Consider the following 17,535-nt stretch of genomic DNA (forward strand, 5'->3'; position numbering starts at 1 on the left):
CTTAAGCCTCATTTGACTGCACTAATAAACACGTACTTCTCCATACCCCTCTTTCCCTGTTTGTCGTATCATATTCCTTGAAGCTTTCAATGGTCCGAAAATAAGATTGAAAGTCTTGATGCGGTGTTACTAAACCGGGAACACCAATATTCAATACTACTTATCACAGACTCCATGAATTCCTTTGAGTGGTTTACATAGTTTTTGAATGAGTCAGAAACGATTATGTAGAGAGCTGTCTACTGCCTTGTCCTTATCCCCATGAGTTATCAGTGCCGGGATAATTCACTTGGACGTGGGTTCCATTCACTTCCGCTCTTTCGGCTCACAGCGATGTTATCGGTTTCCCTCTTGTTTTTTTCTGACAATAATAAAGAAAAAAATTTTAAAAAATTATTTTCAAGTCTTTGTATTTAAAAATACACGTAATTCAAAAACGGCATTTGAATCTGTCAAGTTGTACAAACCTTTGAAGGAGGGATGCCGAAAAAGCTTTGGTTTAGCAAAAATACAATGGTTTTGGGCAACATATTGAAAACTGAAGATTGAATTTTGCAGGAAGTCACATTTACAAAGTCTATATGCCATTTCTCGCAAGGAAATTCGTTGATGGACCGGTGAGGGACGATTTGTAGTCTCCTCTTAATACTCGCTATTGTGTCTTTGTATTCCTTTTAAATATTAATGAACTGTGATGTCGTGACCTTCAGTCAGTGCTACTTTGATCGGTGAACGAGTAAAAAGTGATGAACAATTTAAACCTTTTTGGAAGATGAACATTAATGGTCAGGCGCTATGCAGGGTTTCTTTTTTATTCTGGTAATACCTTCAATGCTGTCCTGCAAATTCATGCCGATAAAACTCGTTAGAACGAAAGAGCTTCGCGTTTTCTTTTGTGATTGCGTGCATAGGGATTATCGATCACAGATTTTGTGTAAGTGAAAAAATTTTACTCGCGCCATTATAAGAAATCTCGAAAGCCAGCATGCAAGTAAGTGAATTGACTTGTACCTATCCTGTCAGGGAAAGTTTGCCTATATTCCTCAACAATGTAAGGACCAGTTTTTTTGTCAAGAGGGTAACTCACAAATTAGGCAATTAGGGTAAATAACTTTCAATCACTTTTATGAAGAACGTCCTCTTTACTGACATCTAGTTTTAAGAATGCTTTTCCCTCGCAAGCGAGAAAAAAAAATTTCTCTTACTTCCAATATGAGTGGGATTGAAGTGTGATGCAACTCCTTCCGGTTGCGTGCTGCCTGTTATGAGTGCTGCCTGATATGAGTGGTCAGCGGTGAAATAGCTTTAATGAAGCATGTAGAGACAAGTCATTTGTAACTATTGTATTTAATAATCGTGGTATCTATCCCGAAATGTTAACAGAAAACTTCGCTACATAAAAATTAAAAAAAAAAGAACAATTGAAAAAAAAAAAAAAAAAACAAAAGCGTTGATTGTACAAATATTTTTCACTGCTCTAACAACTAACGAAGGCATCGGGTAAGGCGTCGGTGGCTTCGGGAAAGTGTGATATTTGCTGCGTGACGGAAAAAAAATGCATCCAGATCTTGACCTTCGGTTGTCAAAAATTGTCAATCAAATTTTGCGCGAAATGGTTTTCGCAATCTAGTTCATCTGTTGCGGAAAATTTTGCAATGGATGAAGACCAAAAGCTAACAACGTTAAAAGAGTTAGAGGTGGACTTTTTGAGAGAAGAGCTCAATGGCTTTTCTGTTGAAGGCGATTATTGCTTCGGATATTTCGAAGGAAACAGAGCAGAGATGGATGATTTATTAGTATCATTTCAGGCGTTGAACTGCACGTGTTATATACTTACAGAAAGCCATTCAAAAGAGAAAAACCACAAAAGATTTTCTCAAACAGGTATGTAACTATTTCTTTCAGTGTTTTGAAGTACAAAGATCCTGGTTTCCTATTCTAATCTGTCTAATTCAGGGATAATTGAGATAGATAAGAATCACCTCTTTCTTTCAGAGTTTGTGGATTGCAGTCTTATGCAAACTGTGAAAGACGACCGCTACGGCTGCACTCCCTGTTTTTATTTCATTTGAGTTTCTTTGTTTGTTTTCGTTGTTGCTGTCATTCTTTTGTTGTTCATCTGTCTTTACTTTAACGGTCAGCTAACTGTGGCTTTGGGTCAAACGTTTTCATTGTCGGGTTCTTAGCGCCTTGTGAAAGTCGCAATTGTAACCTTTGCACTTTAACCGGAAATAAGACATGTTGCTGAACAATTCTTTTTGTTTTCATTTGTCAGCACCTCCTGTCTTTGAAAATAACCGCGGAAATGTCCCCATACATTTCTTTGGTCATCCCTTTTCAATCTGTAGCAGTGAAACTCGACATTGTATACATGGATCTACAAAGGTTGGTTATAATTACAATAAATGAATAAACAGACAGACAATTCGAAAGTAAACAAATAAGGTAATGAAAAAAATAGAAGGGAAACTGAGGGTCAAGAGGTTGAGTTTGAGCTGCTAATGACCAAGTTACCCAAAGAAATGTGAGGGGAAGGGTGTTGACCTCATATTTCTTTGGTCAAATAGCAGCGAGGTCAGTGAAAATCCCAAATGATATCGCTGCTGAGAGAAATATAAATTTTGCCCCCGTAGAACACGTCCGTGATCCATATTTAAATCCTATGTATCGCTTAGGATGCCCGCGGAGGTTGTACCTTGAAGAAAGACAACAATAACGTACACGACTATGCAAGCAAGAGCAGAATACGTTTGCAGAATTCGAGAAAGTTGGATTGCTCAGCCGTTATGCAGATCCGTTGTATTGAGGTGTATAACGATTACTTCGTTGACAAGGCAAGGTGCCTGTCGGATAATGGCTTTGTGATGGCTAAGAGGGCCATTCTAAAAGAAATCAATGACAAATCGAAAAGAGACCCGGGATTTAGTTTCCGTACTTCGACGCGGTTCTACGTGAAGATCCCCTTGAGCTCCACCCATGTCAACCACCCTGTCGGGGAGTCGTCCACGATAGGACAATACGTCGATAAACGTGTAGTCGACAAAATCTACGAGCTTGTAAAAGAAAACATAACCAACCTTTCTGAGGTGCAAAGGTCCCTTGACAAGTATGTGGCAGAAGAATTATTTTCTTACCAACCCGAGGAACGAAGACCGAAGAAGACAAACAGACGATACTACCCTGGTCGCCGGGACTTGCGTAACCACATTGCCATGGCAACTATATTACCATGGCGATTTCAGCAGTGAAGTATTGCGATGATGACCAAGAAGCATTGGCTAGAAAAATTGAAGAATGGCAAACCAAGTCTCCCAAAAACAACTTCTTTTACAGAACCAGAGACGTCGTCATTAACGACATAGATAAACCAAGATCTAGAGCTGCTGGGGAGACCTTCCTCTTTGTTCATCAAGAGCCACGGCAACAACGAATGCTTGAAAGATATGGTAGTGAACTGGCCTTGATGGACGCCACATACAAAACTACAAGGTACGCAATTCCTCTCTTTTTCGTTTGTGTACATACTAAGGTGGGATATAAGGTCGTGGCTGAATTTATGTGTCAATCAGAGGATCAAGCCTCTATAAGTGAAGCACTTGCTATAATTAAGGGATGGAACCCAGCGTGGAATCCGGCGTACTTCATGGTGGATTACTCCAATGCAGAAATCGCTGCTCTCGAAGAACAATTTCCCAAAAGTGTGGTGTATATATGTGATTTCCACAGATTGCAAGCAATGCAACGCTGGTTGAAGTCAAAGAAGAATGGCCTTTCGTCTGCTGAGCAGGAAATATTCTTAGAGCTCATGAAGAGCATCGCCTATGCTCCTACGGTAGACAAATTAGAGAAGCGATTAAATGCTTTGAAAGAATCCCGACTTTACAAAGACAAACCTAATGTTCAGCCCTTCGTCATTCGCTCCGACGAAGGGCTAACGCTCGAAACGTCAGCTTTTGTAATCATTACGGTGGCCAATTTACCATTTCAACTTTGTTGATATATCCAAATTATATCTAAACAACACATGGCTATCATGCAAAGCTCGCTGGGCGCAAGCTTTTCGAAAGCAGCAGGTGACAAACATAGTTAACACCAATAATGGCACTGAGGCGCAAAACAAATTGTTCAAGTACGATTACCTTCCGAGATCAATTGACAAATCAGTTTATGGCATTGCAACGATGCTGGTAGAGTCTTTCGTTCCTGACTCGCACAGAAGCTATTTGGAAAAGAACTTGAAGTTTAGCGATGCCTATGGAAGATACAATTCTAGGATACCGTCGTATCTACACAACCGACCACCACAGTTCGTTAAACACTGTTTGAATAGTAGATTTGCTGCTGGGGAATTCACCGAAGCCGACGTCTCATTCGTAAATTTTCAGAAAGGCCAATTCAACGTGAAAAGCGCAGCTAATATAAACAAGAAGGAGCTAGTTGACTTTTCGTATCCAAGTTGTACTTGTGCCTCGTGGCTGAAAAGTAATTACCCCTGCAAACATTTCTTTGCAGTGTTTGCCTGCTACTGTGAGTGGAGATTTGAATCACTACCCTATCAATACAGGAGCAGTGTCTTCATCTCTCTTGATCTGGATCACTTGATTATAAATAAGCGCGACAATAGCGCACAGAGGTCTGGCATTCCCCAAGGTACAGCGAAAGTATCATCATCCTCTGACGACCATGTAAGGCAAGCCAACACCTCTGGCGATGAATCAATGAAGTGCAAACGAGCAGAAGCAGATCCTGAGGAGAGGTCAGATGTCCAGCTACCCAACAACAGTCCCAGTGGCACCACTCTGGTTCCTACAGTTGAAAAACTGAGGAAACGATTTCTTGATGAGATCGATACTGTCAAGAATTCTGCGAACATAGTAGATGACGAGAGCACAATGTCAGCAGCTCTGAAGCAATTGGAAAATATTTAGCTGATGCTGCAGAAGAGCTGCTCGTCAACAAATGGTATTCCTCTCAGAATAAGCCCGGTCAAGAAGAAATTAAAGATCACGTCAACTATATACCATCAAGTATTGCACAAGCATTTGCACCCCAGACGGCGCTGGAAAAAGAAGACTCCGAAGGCTGATGTGATTCTCGTTGGAGACAGCAAAGACGATGTTAATGATGGTGACGCTAAGAGAAAGGTTAGCTGCATGTTTAATGATAAACTGAATCCTGAAAGGAAAATCAGATTTGGATCGCTTGATTTCGATGCTCGTGAGATGTCACATATTTTTCGTGTATATCTACTAGGAAATAGCAGGTGAGGGCTTCTCATCTTATCGGAAACATAATTGCGTCATCACTCGTGTTTATATCACGTCTTGTCAACTTATGCTAGCGCTGTGTTTCCATCAAGTTTCAGACCATAGTTTTTTACCCTCTATCCATGTGTGTTTCCTAGCTAACCGATATGAATTTTTTTCAGGCAACAAACGTTTTTGTTGTGGACTTAACTGCGAGTGGCAACGATGGGCAGAAGACTTTATCGCAGGACGATAAAGCAAACGCTTCCTCTCCAGATCTTGAAACGTTAAGGTTAGGTGATGAGTTATTTGATAAATAAGGTTAGTTTAAATGTTAAATCACTTTGGAATTTTGGTGTTAAAAGGAACGGAAGCGCTGAGCCGCCAGTGAAACAGCTGAAAGGGGAACCTACCAAAAGACTGTTACGCGCCAGTAAAATGGGCCTGAAGATGACAGACATCATGTTCCATGCCGGACCTGCCAAGCCAACTGTTTCTGATGCATGGACGTTGATCCATCCAGAGGTTGCCAAAAGAAATAAAAATTTTAACAGCGCAATACCAGCTTTTGAGCCCGGTTGGCTCGCGGACAAGGTGCTTGTCTTTTTATTAACATCGAATTTCGTCGATAGAGGCATAGCCTTGATGTTACTTTGTGGTCACACCTACAAAGTGCTTCCTCTCAAAACAACTTTCTCCCTTTTTTTATTTTCTTGAAGGTTATCGAGGCAGTCCTGTGGCGCATGACCTTAGTCTACAGCGATATTGTTGTGGCTGACACAACAATGGCAGAAATGGCAAAGCGACATTCCAGCACTCGCTTGCTTTGGTCAGGAGAGAACTTTGCCCACATTTGTAAAATATTTATTCCTATGAACAACTCTGGAAATCACTGGACTCTTTTGGTGAGGACATAACAATAACAATCTTTTTTTATAAACCCCCTTAAAGTCTAGAACTTTTCAACTGGACTTGACATTGTGAATCAATCATTAATCGCTCTCGTGCTTTTGGTTTAAAGGTTCTGGATCGGCAGCAGAAAACCAGACATTACTTCGATCCCATGAATGGGCGCGTACACACCATTTTGAGCAGTAACTCAGTTCCTAAAAGCAAATCGATGGAACTGATCGATGACATTAGGTGACTTACTTCTACCCGGTGTTTTCCTTTTAATTAGGTGCACGCAGATAAGTCATAGTTATGTAATTGTTGTACTTTGTTTGACTCTGCAGTGCCGTTGCTGATCTCAAAACGGGATGGAACTGCAAGTCATGGCCGTGTGTTGAGCCACTACATTACACACAGACTGATAGTTATAACTGTGGTGTGATTGTATGTCTTGTGAGTAGCATAACCACTTGCTAAAACCTGCTTTGATATGACTCTACATCCTAGTTTCGAATGTAATAAAATGTTTTGTTTGTTTGTTCTCAGTTTGCTCGGTGTTTGTGTGAGGGGTTAGATGTCAATGGAAGTTACAACGTGCAAATGGAAAGAGAGAGAATAACGTCTGTCATATTTGGCTCCTGTTACGATGACCTTGATGAGTAAGCTTTGATGGTATCAAACAGTATTGTTTCTCAAATGCCGCAAAACTCTCATCAACTAACTGTATCTTTTTGTTCAATTACAGGAGAAACACCGCAGTCTGTAAGATTTGTAAAGATGACGATGGAGAGGATTGGCTTGGGTGTTATAGCTGTGGCCAGTTTTTCCACGCAAGTTGTCTGAATGTGCCTTTCGCAGAGACGCTTACACAACATTTCACCTGCCGTTAGGGTGGCTTCTTTTCGGATCAAGTGGACTTTAATGTCATGTCTAGACCTTAATCTACCAGGATTGCGAATACAGTTCTTGGTAATCGATTAAAATATATATTCAGGAACGTCACGGATCCAAAATCGTAACGTGATGGAGCCAACAATATGAAGAACATCTCAGAGTTCAAGATGTTTTATTTTTGTTCGATTCGACGTTTAGTTTTCATCCTGAGTGCTTCTGTTAAAGTGAATAGAAAGAAAAAGTTTGAACGGAAAACATAATTATTTATCATATGGTTGTTTTGAGAAAAGGTCTCCTAAATCGAGCGACCTTTATCGAAACATTTGAGGGATGGTAAACACATTAGCCTTAATTTGGCTGTTTCTTGAAGCTCTGAGTTTTCCTCCTTGGATATTTTAACATGGAATAGAGGCGATTGTTTATATATAATATGAAGTAAGAGAACTTCAGCTACTTGAATTTTTGTTATGAAAGTTTTCCATCTTAGCCTGTAGATACAAACTTATAAAAAGACTAAAAAACTATTCAGATCGAGAACTAAATTTTTGTAGAGTTCCCTAGCTTTTCTTTTCCCGGAAAAATAGTAGAGATTGCAAAAATCAAGTGAAAAGCGCGCCAGCTGTGATTAACGCCTTGGACAACCGGAAGTCGGTCACATACTTTCTTTACGTCGCGTAGCAAGTTACCAAACAAAAATATAATTTTTAGATACCTCTCCCGATACCTTCGTTGCTTATTAGAGCAGTGAAAAATATATTTATAGTCGAAGCTTTTGAAAAATTGCTTAATTTGTTATTTAGCAAAATTTATTGTTAACATTTCGGGATTGATACCACGATTATTTAATGCAACAACTACAAATGATTTGTCTCTACATGACTCATTAAAGCTATTTCACCGCTGACCACTCATATCTCGGACTACATTTCTTGCCCCGCTCGTCGCCCGTGATATAGTAGTAACTCCCATCGCTTGTTGCGCTTCACGGCATTGACACGGGGAACATTTCGGAACGCTATTTTACTTCAAGTTTTCATTACTAGTTGAAGCTTTACCACAGGAAAAATCAGATTTATCTGGAGAAGAGGAGATAATTCCTTCCTCGAAGGACACTTACAAAGGATCCTAAAGCCGTCTTATACTGTTTCGTGCGGTTCGTTGTCATAATCCGTTACCTCAGCTACAACAAGATCAGTTGGCGAATAATTTTGTGAGTCATTCTGGTATGAACGGAAGCCCAGATCAATCCAGTGTATCTTTAGGCCAAGTAAGTACTGATTTTTTCGTAGTCATATGTAAACGTAGTGGCTGGCTTCTGCATTGATATTTCGTGGCTGTCAAACGGTAGATGTGCTTTTCCTTCCTGCCAAATCTAATGTCATCTTGAATTGGGTTTTCTCCCTCTTAAGTACGAAGCTGTATTCGTGAAAATGAAAAGGCATTGCTCTAAAACTCGACGGAAAATGAAATATATTGTCGATCCTTGGCCATTGCTGTGATTTTCCCTGTTGTTTTGTTGATGAGCCATTCCTGAACATCACCGAACTCTCAGTACGGTGGTATTTTAATCAGGGTAACTTATCTTGACAGCCTCTTATTTTGTCTAACCTTGCTTCACTTGACTATGTTTCTTTTTGGGGATGGAAAATCTGTTGTGCGTTTAATTTTCCGAAATTTGTTGGTCCCGTTATTAGTTGTTTTTGATCGTATTTAGCTTACAATAGGCTCCTTGCACTAAGAAGTCGCGCGATCTTTTCCGCCATGTTGGAGGGCAAACAAATCGGTTGCTACGGAAACAGTGGCTGCCTCGTGAGACGACGAAAAGGGAGGGACGGAAATATTTGCTCTACTTGCTTCTTTGTTTCGGAACAAAACGATCTTTATCCACTGAGAACTCTCAAAAAGAGCGACTGTAATAGTTGCAGACCTACTGATGTATTCGATTTGTCGGAAAGCTCCATATTTGCTCGTGTTTTCGCGTTCGTATAATCCGCACTTTGCCAAATGGTATGTCATATCTTTTTTTTTAAACTCCCTTTCAACGCCGGTTTTGTCTATTTTGTAAGTTGATATTGTTAGGCGATGATAGTCGAGTTAATGTAGTTTCCAGAATGGTAGCGAATAAAACATTTCTGAGTGAAGGTGAGAAAAAATAAGTTTGTTTACTTGTATCCTCACCATATACTGGTTCTATTTCAGATAAAGGGATCACAGAGTGTTGTGGAATTTTAGATCTTTTGGAGCCTAATAAAAGTGTGATGGCTGATAAGGGTTTTAATATTGATGATCTATTATGTAGTAAAGGGGTAAAGCTAAACCTTCCACCATATCTTTTAAATCGTGCACAGTTTTCGCCAGAGGAAGTCAAAGAAACAAAAACCATAGCCAAAATCCGGATTCATGTGGGGAGGGCCATATGCCGAATTAAAGAATACCATCTTTTCGACAATGAAATTCCTTTGTCACTTTTGGGCACTGTTAATCAGATGTGGACAGTGGCATGTTTGCTTGTAAATTTTCAGGGACCATTAATTTTGAAAAATAATCTGTCTTAGCAGGTGCCACAGGGTGTTATCATTATACATATTACAGTGATGTAAGTGTTCTCACAAAAAATAGTTAAAATAAAACATGTCAACCTTATCTTTACATTCTTGGGAAAAAATGGGATCAAATACTGTTCTTTGGCAAAAAAACAAATCATCATTGATGTGACAGAAAAAGTCACACCAATCCAAGCCAGAAGTACCTAATTGGCATTGTTCTTGTAAATAATATGCATGTTTCTTGTTTAGGATTAATTCATTTGAAGTGGGGTCATTCTTAAAGTAAGCCACATCATCTAAGTTGGTTGTTCCTTCCTGGACAACCTTTGTCTCAAAGAAGCCATAGGGACTTGATGAACCATTTTGAGCTGCCTCAATATCTTAAACCTTCCTGTGTGGAAAACTTCCAAGCCAGGGGCATTTTGGATTTATTACCAGACCACTTGAGTACAAGTTTACCATCCCTTTCTTTGCTTTAGTGGCATATATGGATGCTGCTCTTCCCCCCATTTCTATAGCGGGTTCATAGCAGCTGTCTGTACAAGCCTAGATGGCTGAAGTTGTTCAACAAGAGTATCAAAATTAGAAATTCTCTTTGTCACTGTTCCAAACTTGCTTGCAGTGATTCTTTTTTTTCTTAATGAATGCCAGAGGTCACTTTCATCCTGTTCTCTCATTTTTTCTTCTAAAGCATGTACCATCTCTAAAGTGACTGACAGTGACTCTAACTTGCTGGTTTGCTACTGTTCAAACAAATTGACTCATTGTTCTTAAACCTTTTACCTGCATTAGGAAGGGGTAGCTTGGGGAATGAGGTGTGGGCAGAACCATTTATGACATATTTTTCTGTGAGCCTTTGTTGGTAAGATATTACAGACCCCTTTGGTACCATTCCAAATTTGGTTTGTACAGAAGGAAGATGTGAGCTTGCAAGTTTCCAGATCTGGTAACAAATTCCACAGCAAAGGCTCAGGATTTAGATTTTTGAGTTTAGCTTTTTGATCAGGGCTCAGAATATGATACTGGGATGCAGGTGAGTACAGAGTGGTTTTAATGAATTTATTATAGTTTGCACCCTCCTGAGGCATCTTCACCATCAAGGTGTCCACACATTGAGGATTTATGTGTTTCCCTCTGGGAACACTCCATTGCTGCACCATCATAGTATATGTCAGATCATCAGGTAAGCTCTTTAGCCCAAGTTGCTTAAAGTGTGACAAGTAAAAAAGATGGCCCACAACATGGTGACAAATCCCTCCAACACCTGCTACACAAGAACACTTTCCAGACACTGTTGTTTGATCCATACCAATTATCACTTGAAGGGAATGTGGTGTTTCATTTTTCTTCATCGATCTGTAGCATCTGGCCAAAACAAATGCCTCCGAGTCACTATATGTAACTGAAATTTGTAAAATTAATTGGAATCAATCTTTACCACTTTTTAAGGAATGGTTTCATAACATGAAAGGCGAAAACATCAGCAACTTTCAGGAGACTACACCAATTTATTTACCAGTGCACTTACTTTTGATGTTATGGAGATATCCTGGTTCTGCAAAATATTTGTAAACTTTTGCAGTGCTTTCACAACCCATTCAACGTGTTGCATATTTCTCTACATCGGTGAAGGTTATACTCGGTAAATGTGAGGGTCCACACTTGGATTACTGAGAAAATCGGTCCAATCAAACAAAGCTAAATAGCGTCAACCTTCGGTAAGTTTCGCATTTTGTAGACATGCAACTAGACTACAATTCTTGACAATCTTTACCTAACCCAAAGAAAGAGCAGAACTCTTGCGAAAAATCGAATAAATGAATGAATGAATCAGTTGATAGGATTAAGCTTAAATAAACTTTCGCCTGCCATTCATTCGTTCCCGACGCATTAGAAGTAAAAGTGAATACAAATGTTCGATCACAGAAGCTCTTTGGGCATTATGCAAATTTGACGAGTGGATAAAGATCGTTTTGTTCCAAAATAAAGAAGCTAATAGTGCAAATATTTGTGTAACTGACCTTTCGTGACCCCACGAGGGAGCCATAGTTTCCCGTAGCAACCGATTTGTTTGCCCTCCAACATGGCGAAGAAGATCATGTGACTTCTTAGTGCAAGGAGCCTATTAATTTTTTGTTTATTATTATGGTATATTGAAGCATACAGCGTCTTCTTTGAAGCTGCTTTTAATGGTGGAATTTAAAGGAACTCGGCTAAAGTTATTGTATCGAACATGTCTGCATCAGTTTGTTCAGTTTTGATTGTATTTTTAATTTGTAATTCGAGTTTTGATCTCATAACTTCAAATAATTCAAACCAATGTACTGTACTTTTTTTGCTTTAGCTACCTGTCTTGTTTTCATATAAATTTTTTACTACTTGTTTTGTTAAGTTGAGATTATGGGTTAATGAAAAGGAAGTTGTCTCTTTTATGTGCTCCATAGTTTACAGCTTGTCTGAATGAGACTATTCTCATCCAGGAATATGACATCAACTTAGTGTTCTGATTGTTTGGTTATTATTGTAACAACTGTCCGGGAAAGTTGTGTTATGAATTGATGGATGATGATTAACTACCCAGATCAAAATTCCACATGGAAGATTTATAGTAAAGTGAGTGGAGTGGAAGTATGGAGATGTCTTGTTTACTCAATATGCATGGGGAAATGAGGAAAATAGTTTAGAAATTTTGGTGTTGCCTTTTGCTTTCAGAGTCTTTGGTTTTTCCTAGAAGTCTGAGGGGTTGTCCTAATAACTCTTAATTTGTTAACTTTTGGTAAAGGTTTATTGGAAGTTATGAGGTTATTGTGATCACTTGAAATGCCTTAAGTGGTCTGCAAAAGTTTATATACAGTGGTGCTTAATTGATCTCGAGTTTTCTACAAAATCTTTGATTTTGTAACTGAGTTTGTCTTTTGGATATTCATCAATTCCAACTATTTTTATTTATACTCTTTCTAACATTTGCTACCATAATTGTAACAACTTTTACTCATTATTTTCAGTAGGATTCATTGTGTCTTAAACATTGGTTTCTAGTATTGTATACCTCATAGCTTTGTGATAAAAAGGTATATTTGAGTAGATCTGTTTCTAATCAACTGCTGTATTATTTCCTTTCCAGCAGGCATCAGGATTGGCTCAGCCTCCAACAGCAGACCCTGAGAAACGAAGATTAATACAACAACTAGAAGTTCTGCTTCATGCACAGAAGTGCCAACGTCAAGAACAACAGGCCCAAAATGGGGCTGTAAAACCCTGCAATTTACCTCATTGTCGAACTATGAAGATTGTCCTGAACCACATGACAACGTGTACTGCTGGAAAAACATGTCAAGGTTTGGCAAACCTTTTTGTGATGTAGAGAACTAGATTATGAATTTGTTTATTCTAGGACTTTAAATTTGTCTTGTGAAAACATTTTTTGAGCACTGAATAAGTAAAACTCAATCTCTGAAATTTGTGTGCACAATCAAGCCCACAAACAACAGTTGGTCCTTGGAGAAGTGTTTGGTTAAACTTCAGGTTTCTTTATTGTAAGGCTTCGCCTGGTTGGACACTGACTATGGATTTCTGATGGCAAAAAATATTATTTAATTTGGAACAGGTTGTTAAATCATGGAAGAATTAAGCTTTTGATCAACTGAATTATTGTTAGAATTCTTTTGAGGCTGTTAATGAAACTATGTAATATTAAATAGTCATCGTACAAAAGCATCTGAACTTAGGACATGTTAGTTTTATCCATACTCTGGTTGCAAGAGCTAACTAAGCAGACAAATACTGGAGAAGTCTTCTTATTTGCATTTACCCCATTACTTAAACACGAAGGTGCACTATAAAAGGAGCCTTAGGTCCCACTGGACCATTTGTCAATCAACTGTCGTGTGATGTAGAACTCTTAGGGTCATGTCAGCTTGAGCTACAGCTACTCCAAAGCAGTGAAAAGCGGGCGCATTCCTCAAAATTGTTTTATGTCTTCATCACAATACAAGAAGTTTTGAGATTTGTATTTCCTTTCTCCAATGGAAACTGTCTTTATTTGTGGCGGTAAATTTGAGATTGAAGTAGGTGGTTCGCATGTTACCTCGTGCCACCATGCTGGTGGAAGTAAACAATAGATATCTCGTTAGCTCCTTTTGTTCATCTACCAGCATTTAAATTTGATCCGCACACTTCAACGGTGAGTGACAAATGAGCCTAGCTAGTATGCCTTCGTGTTTAAGTAATAGTTATGGAAGGAGACTTATTATGGGAAAAACTAGTTTATTTTAAAGTGATTTTGTGCAGCCATATGAGTTTCTTGTCTGGTGAAAACAAGTTGGTGCCTGAACAAGTGACCTGCCTTTTGACAAAAATTGTGTTGGTTTGTATATATCAAGTTGTTTTACCTAATCTTATGTTAATGTTTCAGTTGCCCTTTGTGCTTCTTCAAGAGAAATTATTTCACACTGGAAAAACTGCATGAGACAGGACTGCCCAGTTTGCCTCCCTTTGAAGCATGCATCAGATAACAGAAATGGAGGTAATAGACAGTCCATTCTTGTTATCATTGTATTGCCATTTATTCTATTAATTGACATCATCTCTTATTTGTATGCAAAGTGTTTCCCATCCATTCTTTATCTTTTCTTTATTAAGCTACAAATGGAGAACCACGGTTGCAGCCCTATCCTGGTAAGGGAAGGCTTCAAAATTGTTTTTGTGTCTATCCTGCTGATTGTGCTGATGTTTCATTTTAAGCAGGCACTGTGTTAGTATTGTAGATATTTGATTATCTAAAGTTCTTTTTTTAAGAGGGAATTGCAGAGTGTGTTTTTGGGAAATAGAATTGACTTTTCACCCTTTGCAAAAAGAATGAAGGAATATTTTAAGTATAATGGTGATACAATGTTTTTCTTGAATGGAAGTGTCTATGATTTAGATGAGGTTGAAATGTATTTTTTCGATTCGACTTGGATATAGATCAACAACAAGGACAAGGTGATGATAAGGAACGACCGCAACTCAGCGCGCAGGAAGAACGACGATTGAAGATTCAGCGCTGTATACAGCACTTGGTACATGCCACTCACTGCAGAGAGCTTAATTGTCAATTGACAAGTTGTGCTAAGATGAAGCGTGTTGTAGAGCACACGAAGACGTGCAAACGCAAAACTGGTGGAGGATGTCGCATTTGTCAAGAGCTCATTCATTTGTGTTGTTATCATGCAAAGCGCTGCGTAGAGAGAGAGTGTGTGGTACCATTCTGCCGACTCATTAAACTCAAGCTCAGACAACAACAAACACAGCAAAGATTAGCTCAATCCCAGACTCTTCGCAGAAGAATGGCTGCAATGCAGCGTCAGGGAATGCAGCCTCCACCTCCCATGCCAAGCCAGACAAGATACAGTAGTGCTTAATTGATCTCAAGTTTTCCACAAAATCTTTGATTTTGTTACTGAGTTTGTCTTTCATTTGTGTTGTTATTTGTGTTAAAAGTACTGAAGCATGCTCTGACGCGGCTATCATGTTTCAACTGACTTTCAACGATGCAAACGCTACCTATCAATTCTACTTGATAAATTTTCATCTAATATTTAAAGAATAATGGTTTTGAAAACAGAAAAAGAATATCACTTACTTCTAACTTGCTAAGAATGTGAACCAAGACACTTCATGATGCCCAAGGGTTGATTTATAAAACTGTAAGCCTTCGTTTAGGTTGAACAAACATTTCAAATATTCATGCTTCTCAGAACTCTTTACATAATCATAATCATAAGAGGGTGAAAGTGAAAGGTTTAACTGAGTGAATAATTGTATAATTGGTAAGTGTCATGGTCACCTTATAGAAGCTGTTCTCATAATTTGTTTAATTCTTTCAACTGGAATCAAAGAATTTGTGTAATAGGAGCTAGGAGAATTTGCACATTAATACTCATGCTTAACTATTAAAAAACCTCAAAACTGTTCTATCTGTCATACTATAAAGAGTAAATATTGCAAAGTATTATATGGTGCACCTTCTGTTAAAAGGGTTACCAAAGGAAATCTCGCCAATCTGGTCATAGGAAATGAACAATAAATCCCACTAAGTTCATGTCTGTTTCCTGTAATGTATTTGGTTAATTTTGTTAAAGCAAACTTACTAACAGTAGTGTCATTGTAAATCCCAACTTCCATGACCATCTTTTTTTTTTATGTAGGATCATATAGGATGTAAATATAAAAATTGCCAATTAAATTTTTTGTCAGCAGACAAATGAATGCTTAATTTACTTAATTTTAATTACCCAAATAAGTCAAATAATTATATGCGCCAAAAAAAAAAAAAAAAAAAAACCATGAGAATTTTGTTGATTTATTTTTATAGCTCTAAGAAATGTTGATTCATTAAGGTCTAATAGTTAGCTCAGGGCATAAACTTTAAAGTGTATGTTATATATACTCTTGCAATAGCTGTTTGCTCATAGGCTAAGAACGTGTTATTAAGGGAGAACATTTCTCTGTAAGTAAGTCAAGAAGAATTAAAAGACAAAAGATGTTGTTTGGTCAGTGGTTGGTTCCTCCTTCCTCCCTTCCCTTTAACTCATACGAAAACGTTGGGAGCGATCTATGCCATGTCCAGTTTCCAGATGTCTACTTATTCAAAATGGAATTAAAAACTCAAAAATTGAAGTTTTCAGTAGAATGTGTCTGAGGTCGGAAGCATTTTGTTTGAGGTCCACTGCAGTACAATCTTCATCAACAACAATGAAAAACTGCAGCATATTTGCTCGCCAGTAATGTGAAACCTTTTGAGGTCTGTGTTCAGGTTCCTTAATACTTGATAAATTACGATAAATCCATTTTAACAATAAGGGAGCCTGGTTTAAGGCTTGCTAATGGACAACTTTCAATATAATTGTTTTTTTTTAATGACTCAAATGTCGGAAGATCCATTCAAGGTCCTGCAGGTGATAAATCTCAGAAAACCAATTCTTCATGTTTCGGTTCTCCCCTCCATTTTCTTGTGAGTGCTCCCGTTGGTACTCCCTCCAATGAACTATACGGGAATGTCCTGCTCAGTAAGGGGGCGTGACAGATGAGATAAAATTTCAGCTTCGTGTGTTTCTTAACAATGAACGAAGCACGATCATCAGACTTGTATTTCCGATCGGCTAGAAGTTTTTGGGTTACATGAACAAATAAGCTTTGTGCAAAAGCAGGTTTTTTATATTCACGTCGCTTTACCTACACTCCCCCCCTCCCCCCACCTTTGGAATTGGAACAGGGTAAACGTAAACTTCCTGTCAGGCAACTTACAGATCACCGGATTTACCTATGCCACTTTCCCGCCCCCTCCCCCCTCATAACCCCTTTGTTATGAGGAGCACCAAAGCGTGTTTGCCCGGTTGCAGCAATCATTTTTCATTGCCTTGCATAAGTCGATCAAAACCAAAGATGTAATCAAAAATTCTGAAACGATACCTATCCCACAATATTCTCTTAAGGACTAAAATAGCAACAATTGCAATAGATTATTCAATTTAATGCTAAGCGCGGGAAAACGTTCAACTGATAAAAAGCGCGGGAAAATGCACATAAAGTGTTGTTCGGATATCAATGAGAGATTCTCTTAAGCCTCATTTGACTGCACTAATAAACACGTACTTCTCCATACCCCTCTTTCCCTGTTTGTCGTATCATATTCCTTGAAGCTTTCAATGGTCCGAAAATAAGATTGAAAGTCTTGATGCGGTGTTACTAAACCGGGAACACCAATATTCAATACTACTTATCACAGACTCCATGAATTCCTTTGAGTGGTTTATATAGTTTTTGAATGAGTCAGAAACGATTATGTAGAGAGCTGTCTACTGCCTTGTCCTTATCCCCATGAGTTATCAGTGCCGGGATAATTCACTTGGACGTGGGTTCCATTCACTTCCGCTCTTTCGGCTCACAGCGATGTTATCGGTTTCCCTCTTGTTTTT

At 38.6% G+C, this 17,535-nt stretch overlaps 3 protein-coding genes and 1 pseudogene across 5 annotated transcripts; 3 read left to right on the top strand and 1 right to left on the bottom strand.

Annotated features, from left to right (window-relative positions):
• Positions 1 to 4,931: 4,931 nt before the first annotated feature.
• On the top strand, positions 4,932 to 5,969 carry LOC148722757 (uncharacterized). The gene is made up of 3 exons (XM_088733331.1): positions 4,932 to 5,144; positions 5,429 to 5,538; positions 5,612 to 5,969. The coding sequence occupies exons 1-3, from the start codon at positions 4,932 to 4,934 to the stop codon at positions 5,961 to 5,963; spliced, it is 675 nt and encodes a 224-aa protein (XP_088589457.1). The 3' UTR covers positions 5,964 to 5,969.
• A 5-nt stretch (positions 5,970 to 5,974) lies between these two features.
• Positions 5,975 to 7,555, top strand: LOC111326858 (uncharacterized). The gene is made up of 5 exons (XM_088732576.1): positions 5,975 to 6,151; positions 6,268 to 6,389; positions 6,482 to 6,590; positions 6,684 to 6,796; positions 6,883 to 7,555. Exons 1-5 carry the CDS (start codon positions 5,990 to 5,992, stop codon positions 7,025 to 7,027), a joined length of 651 nt encoding a protein of 216 aa, XP_088588702.1. The 5' UTR covers positions 5,975 to 5,989; the 3' UTR covers positions 7,028 to 7,555.
• Positions 7,556 to 7,973: 418 nt separating this feature from the next.
• LOC148722758 (histone acetyltransferase p300-like) lies at positions 7,974 to 16,114 on the top strand. 2 transcript variants are annotated; one of them, XM_088732570.1, is made up of 5 exons: positions 7,974 to 8,298; positions 12,702 to 12,915; positions 13,992 to 14,102; positions 14,219 to 14,254; positions 14,543 to 16,114. In XM_088732570.1, exons 1-5 carry the CDS (start codon positions 8,257 to 8,259, stop codon positions 14,977 to 14,979), a joined length of 840 nt encoding a protein of 279 aa, XP_088588696.1. In that variant the 5' UTR covers positions 7,974 to 8,256; the 3' UTR covers positions 14,980 to 16,114. The 2 variants fall into 2 exon arrangements, with proteins under 2 accessions (XP_088588696.1, XP_088588697.1); XM_088732571.1 differs by lacking the exon at positions 14,219 to 14,254.
• Positions 9,514 to 12,551, bottom strand: LOC148722759 (uncharacterized; annotated as a pseudogene). Its single transcript, XR_015991448.1, has 3 exons — positions 12,540 to 12,551; positions 11,106 to 11,238; positions 9,514 to 10,979 (listed from the first exon to the last, which is right to left on the bottom strand). The product of XR_015991448.1 is annotated as an uncharacterized LOC148722759 (transcript).
• Positions 16,115 to 17,535: the final 1,421 nt, after the last annotated feature.

The sequence above is a fragment of the Stylophora pistillata genome, chromosome 9, assembly GCF_964205215.1.
Source record: "Stylophora pistillata chromosome 9, jaStyPist1.2, whole genome shotgun sequence".
Taxonomy (NCBI): Eukaryota; Metazoa; Cnidaria; class Anthozoa; order Scleractinia; family Pocilloporidae; genus Stylophora; species Stylophora pistillata.

What these genes read in the sequence shown, in the direction of transcription:
- LOC111326858 (XM_088732576.1), top strand. Translation starts at nt 5,990, where the DNA reads ATGACCTTAGTCTACAGCGATATTGTTGTGGCTGACACAACAATGGCA. An exon ending in GAAATCACTGGACTCTTTTG is followed by an intron (nt 6,152 to 6,267) that starts GTGAGGACATAA and finishes TTTGGTTTAAAG; the next exon opens with GTTCTGGATCGGCAGCAGAA. An exon ending in GAACTGATCGATGACATTAG is followed by an intron (nt 6,390 to 6,481) that starts GTGACTTACTTC and finishes TTGACTCTGCAG; the next exon opens with TGCCGTTGCTGATCTCAAAA.
- LOC148722757 (XM_088733331.1), top strand. Translation starts at nt 4,932, where the DNA reads ATGCTGCAGAAGAGCTGCTCGTCAACAAATGGTATTCCTCTCAGAATA. An exon ending in ATGGTGACGCTAAGAGAAAG is followed by an intron (nt 5,145 to 5,428) that starts GTTAGCTGCATG and finishes AATTTTTTTCAG; the next exon opens with GCAACAAACGTTTTTGTTGT. An exon ending in CCAGATCTTGAAACGTTAAG is followed by an intron (nt 5,539 to 5,611) that starts GTTAGGTGATGA and finishes TGGTGTTAAAAG; the next exon opens with GAACGGAAGCGCTGAGCCGC.
- LOC148722758 (XM_088732570.1), top strand. Translation starts at nt 8,257, where the DNA reads ATGAACGGAAGCCCAGATCAATCCAGTGTATCTTTAGGCCAA. An exon ending in CCAGTGTATCTTTAGGCCAA is followed by an intron (nt 8,299 to 12,701) that starts GTAAGTACTGAT and finishes TTTCCTTTCCAG; the next exon opens with CAGGCATCAGGATTGGCTCA. An exon ending in TGCTGGAAAAACATGTCAAG is followed by an intron (nt 12,916 to 13,991) that starts GTTTGGCAAACC and finishes TTAATGTTTCAG; the next exon opens with TTGCCCTTTGTGCTTCTTCA.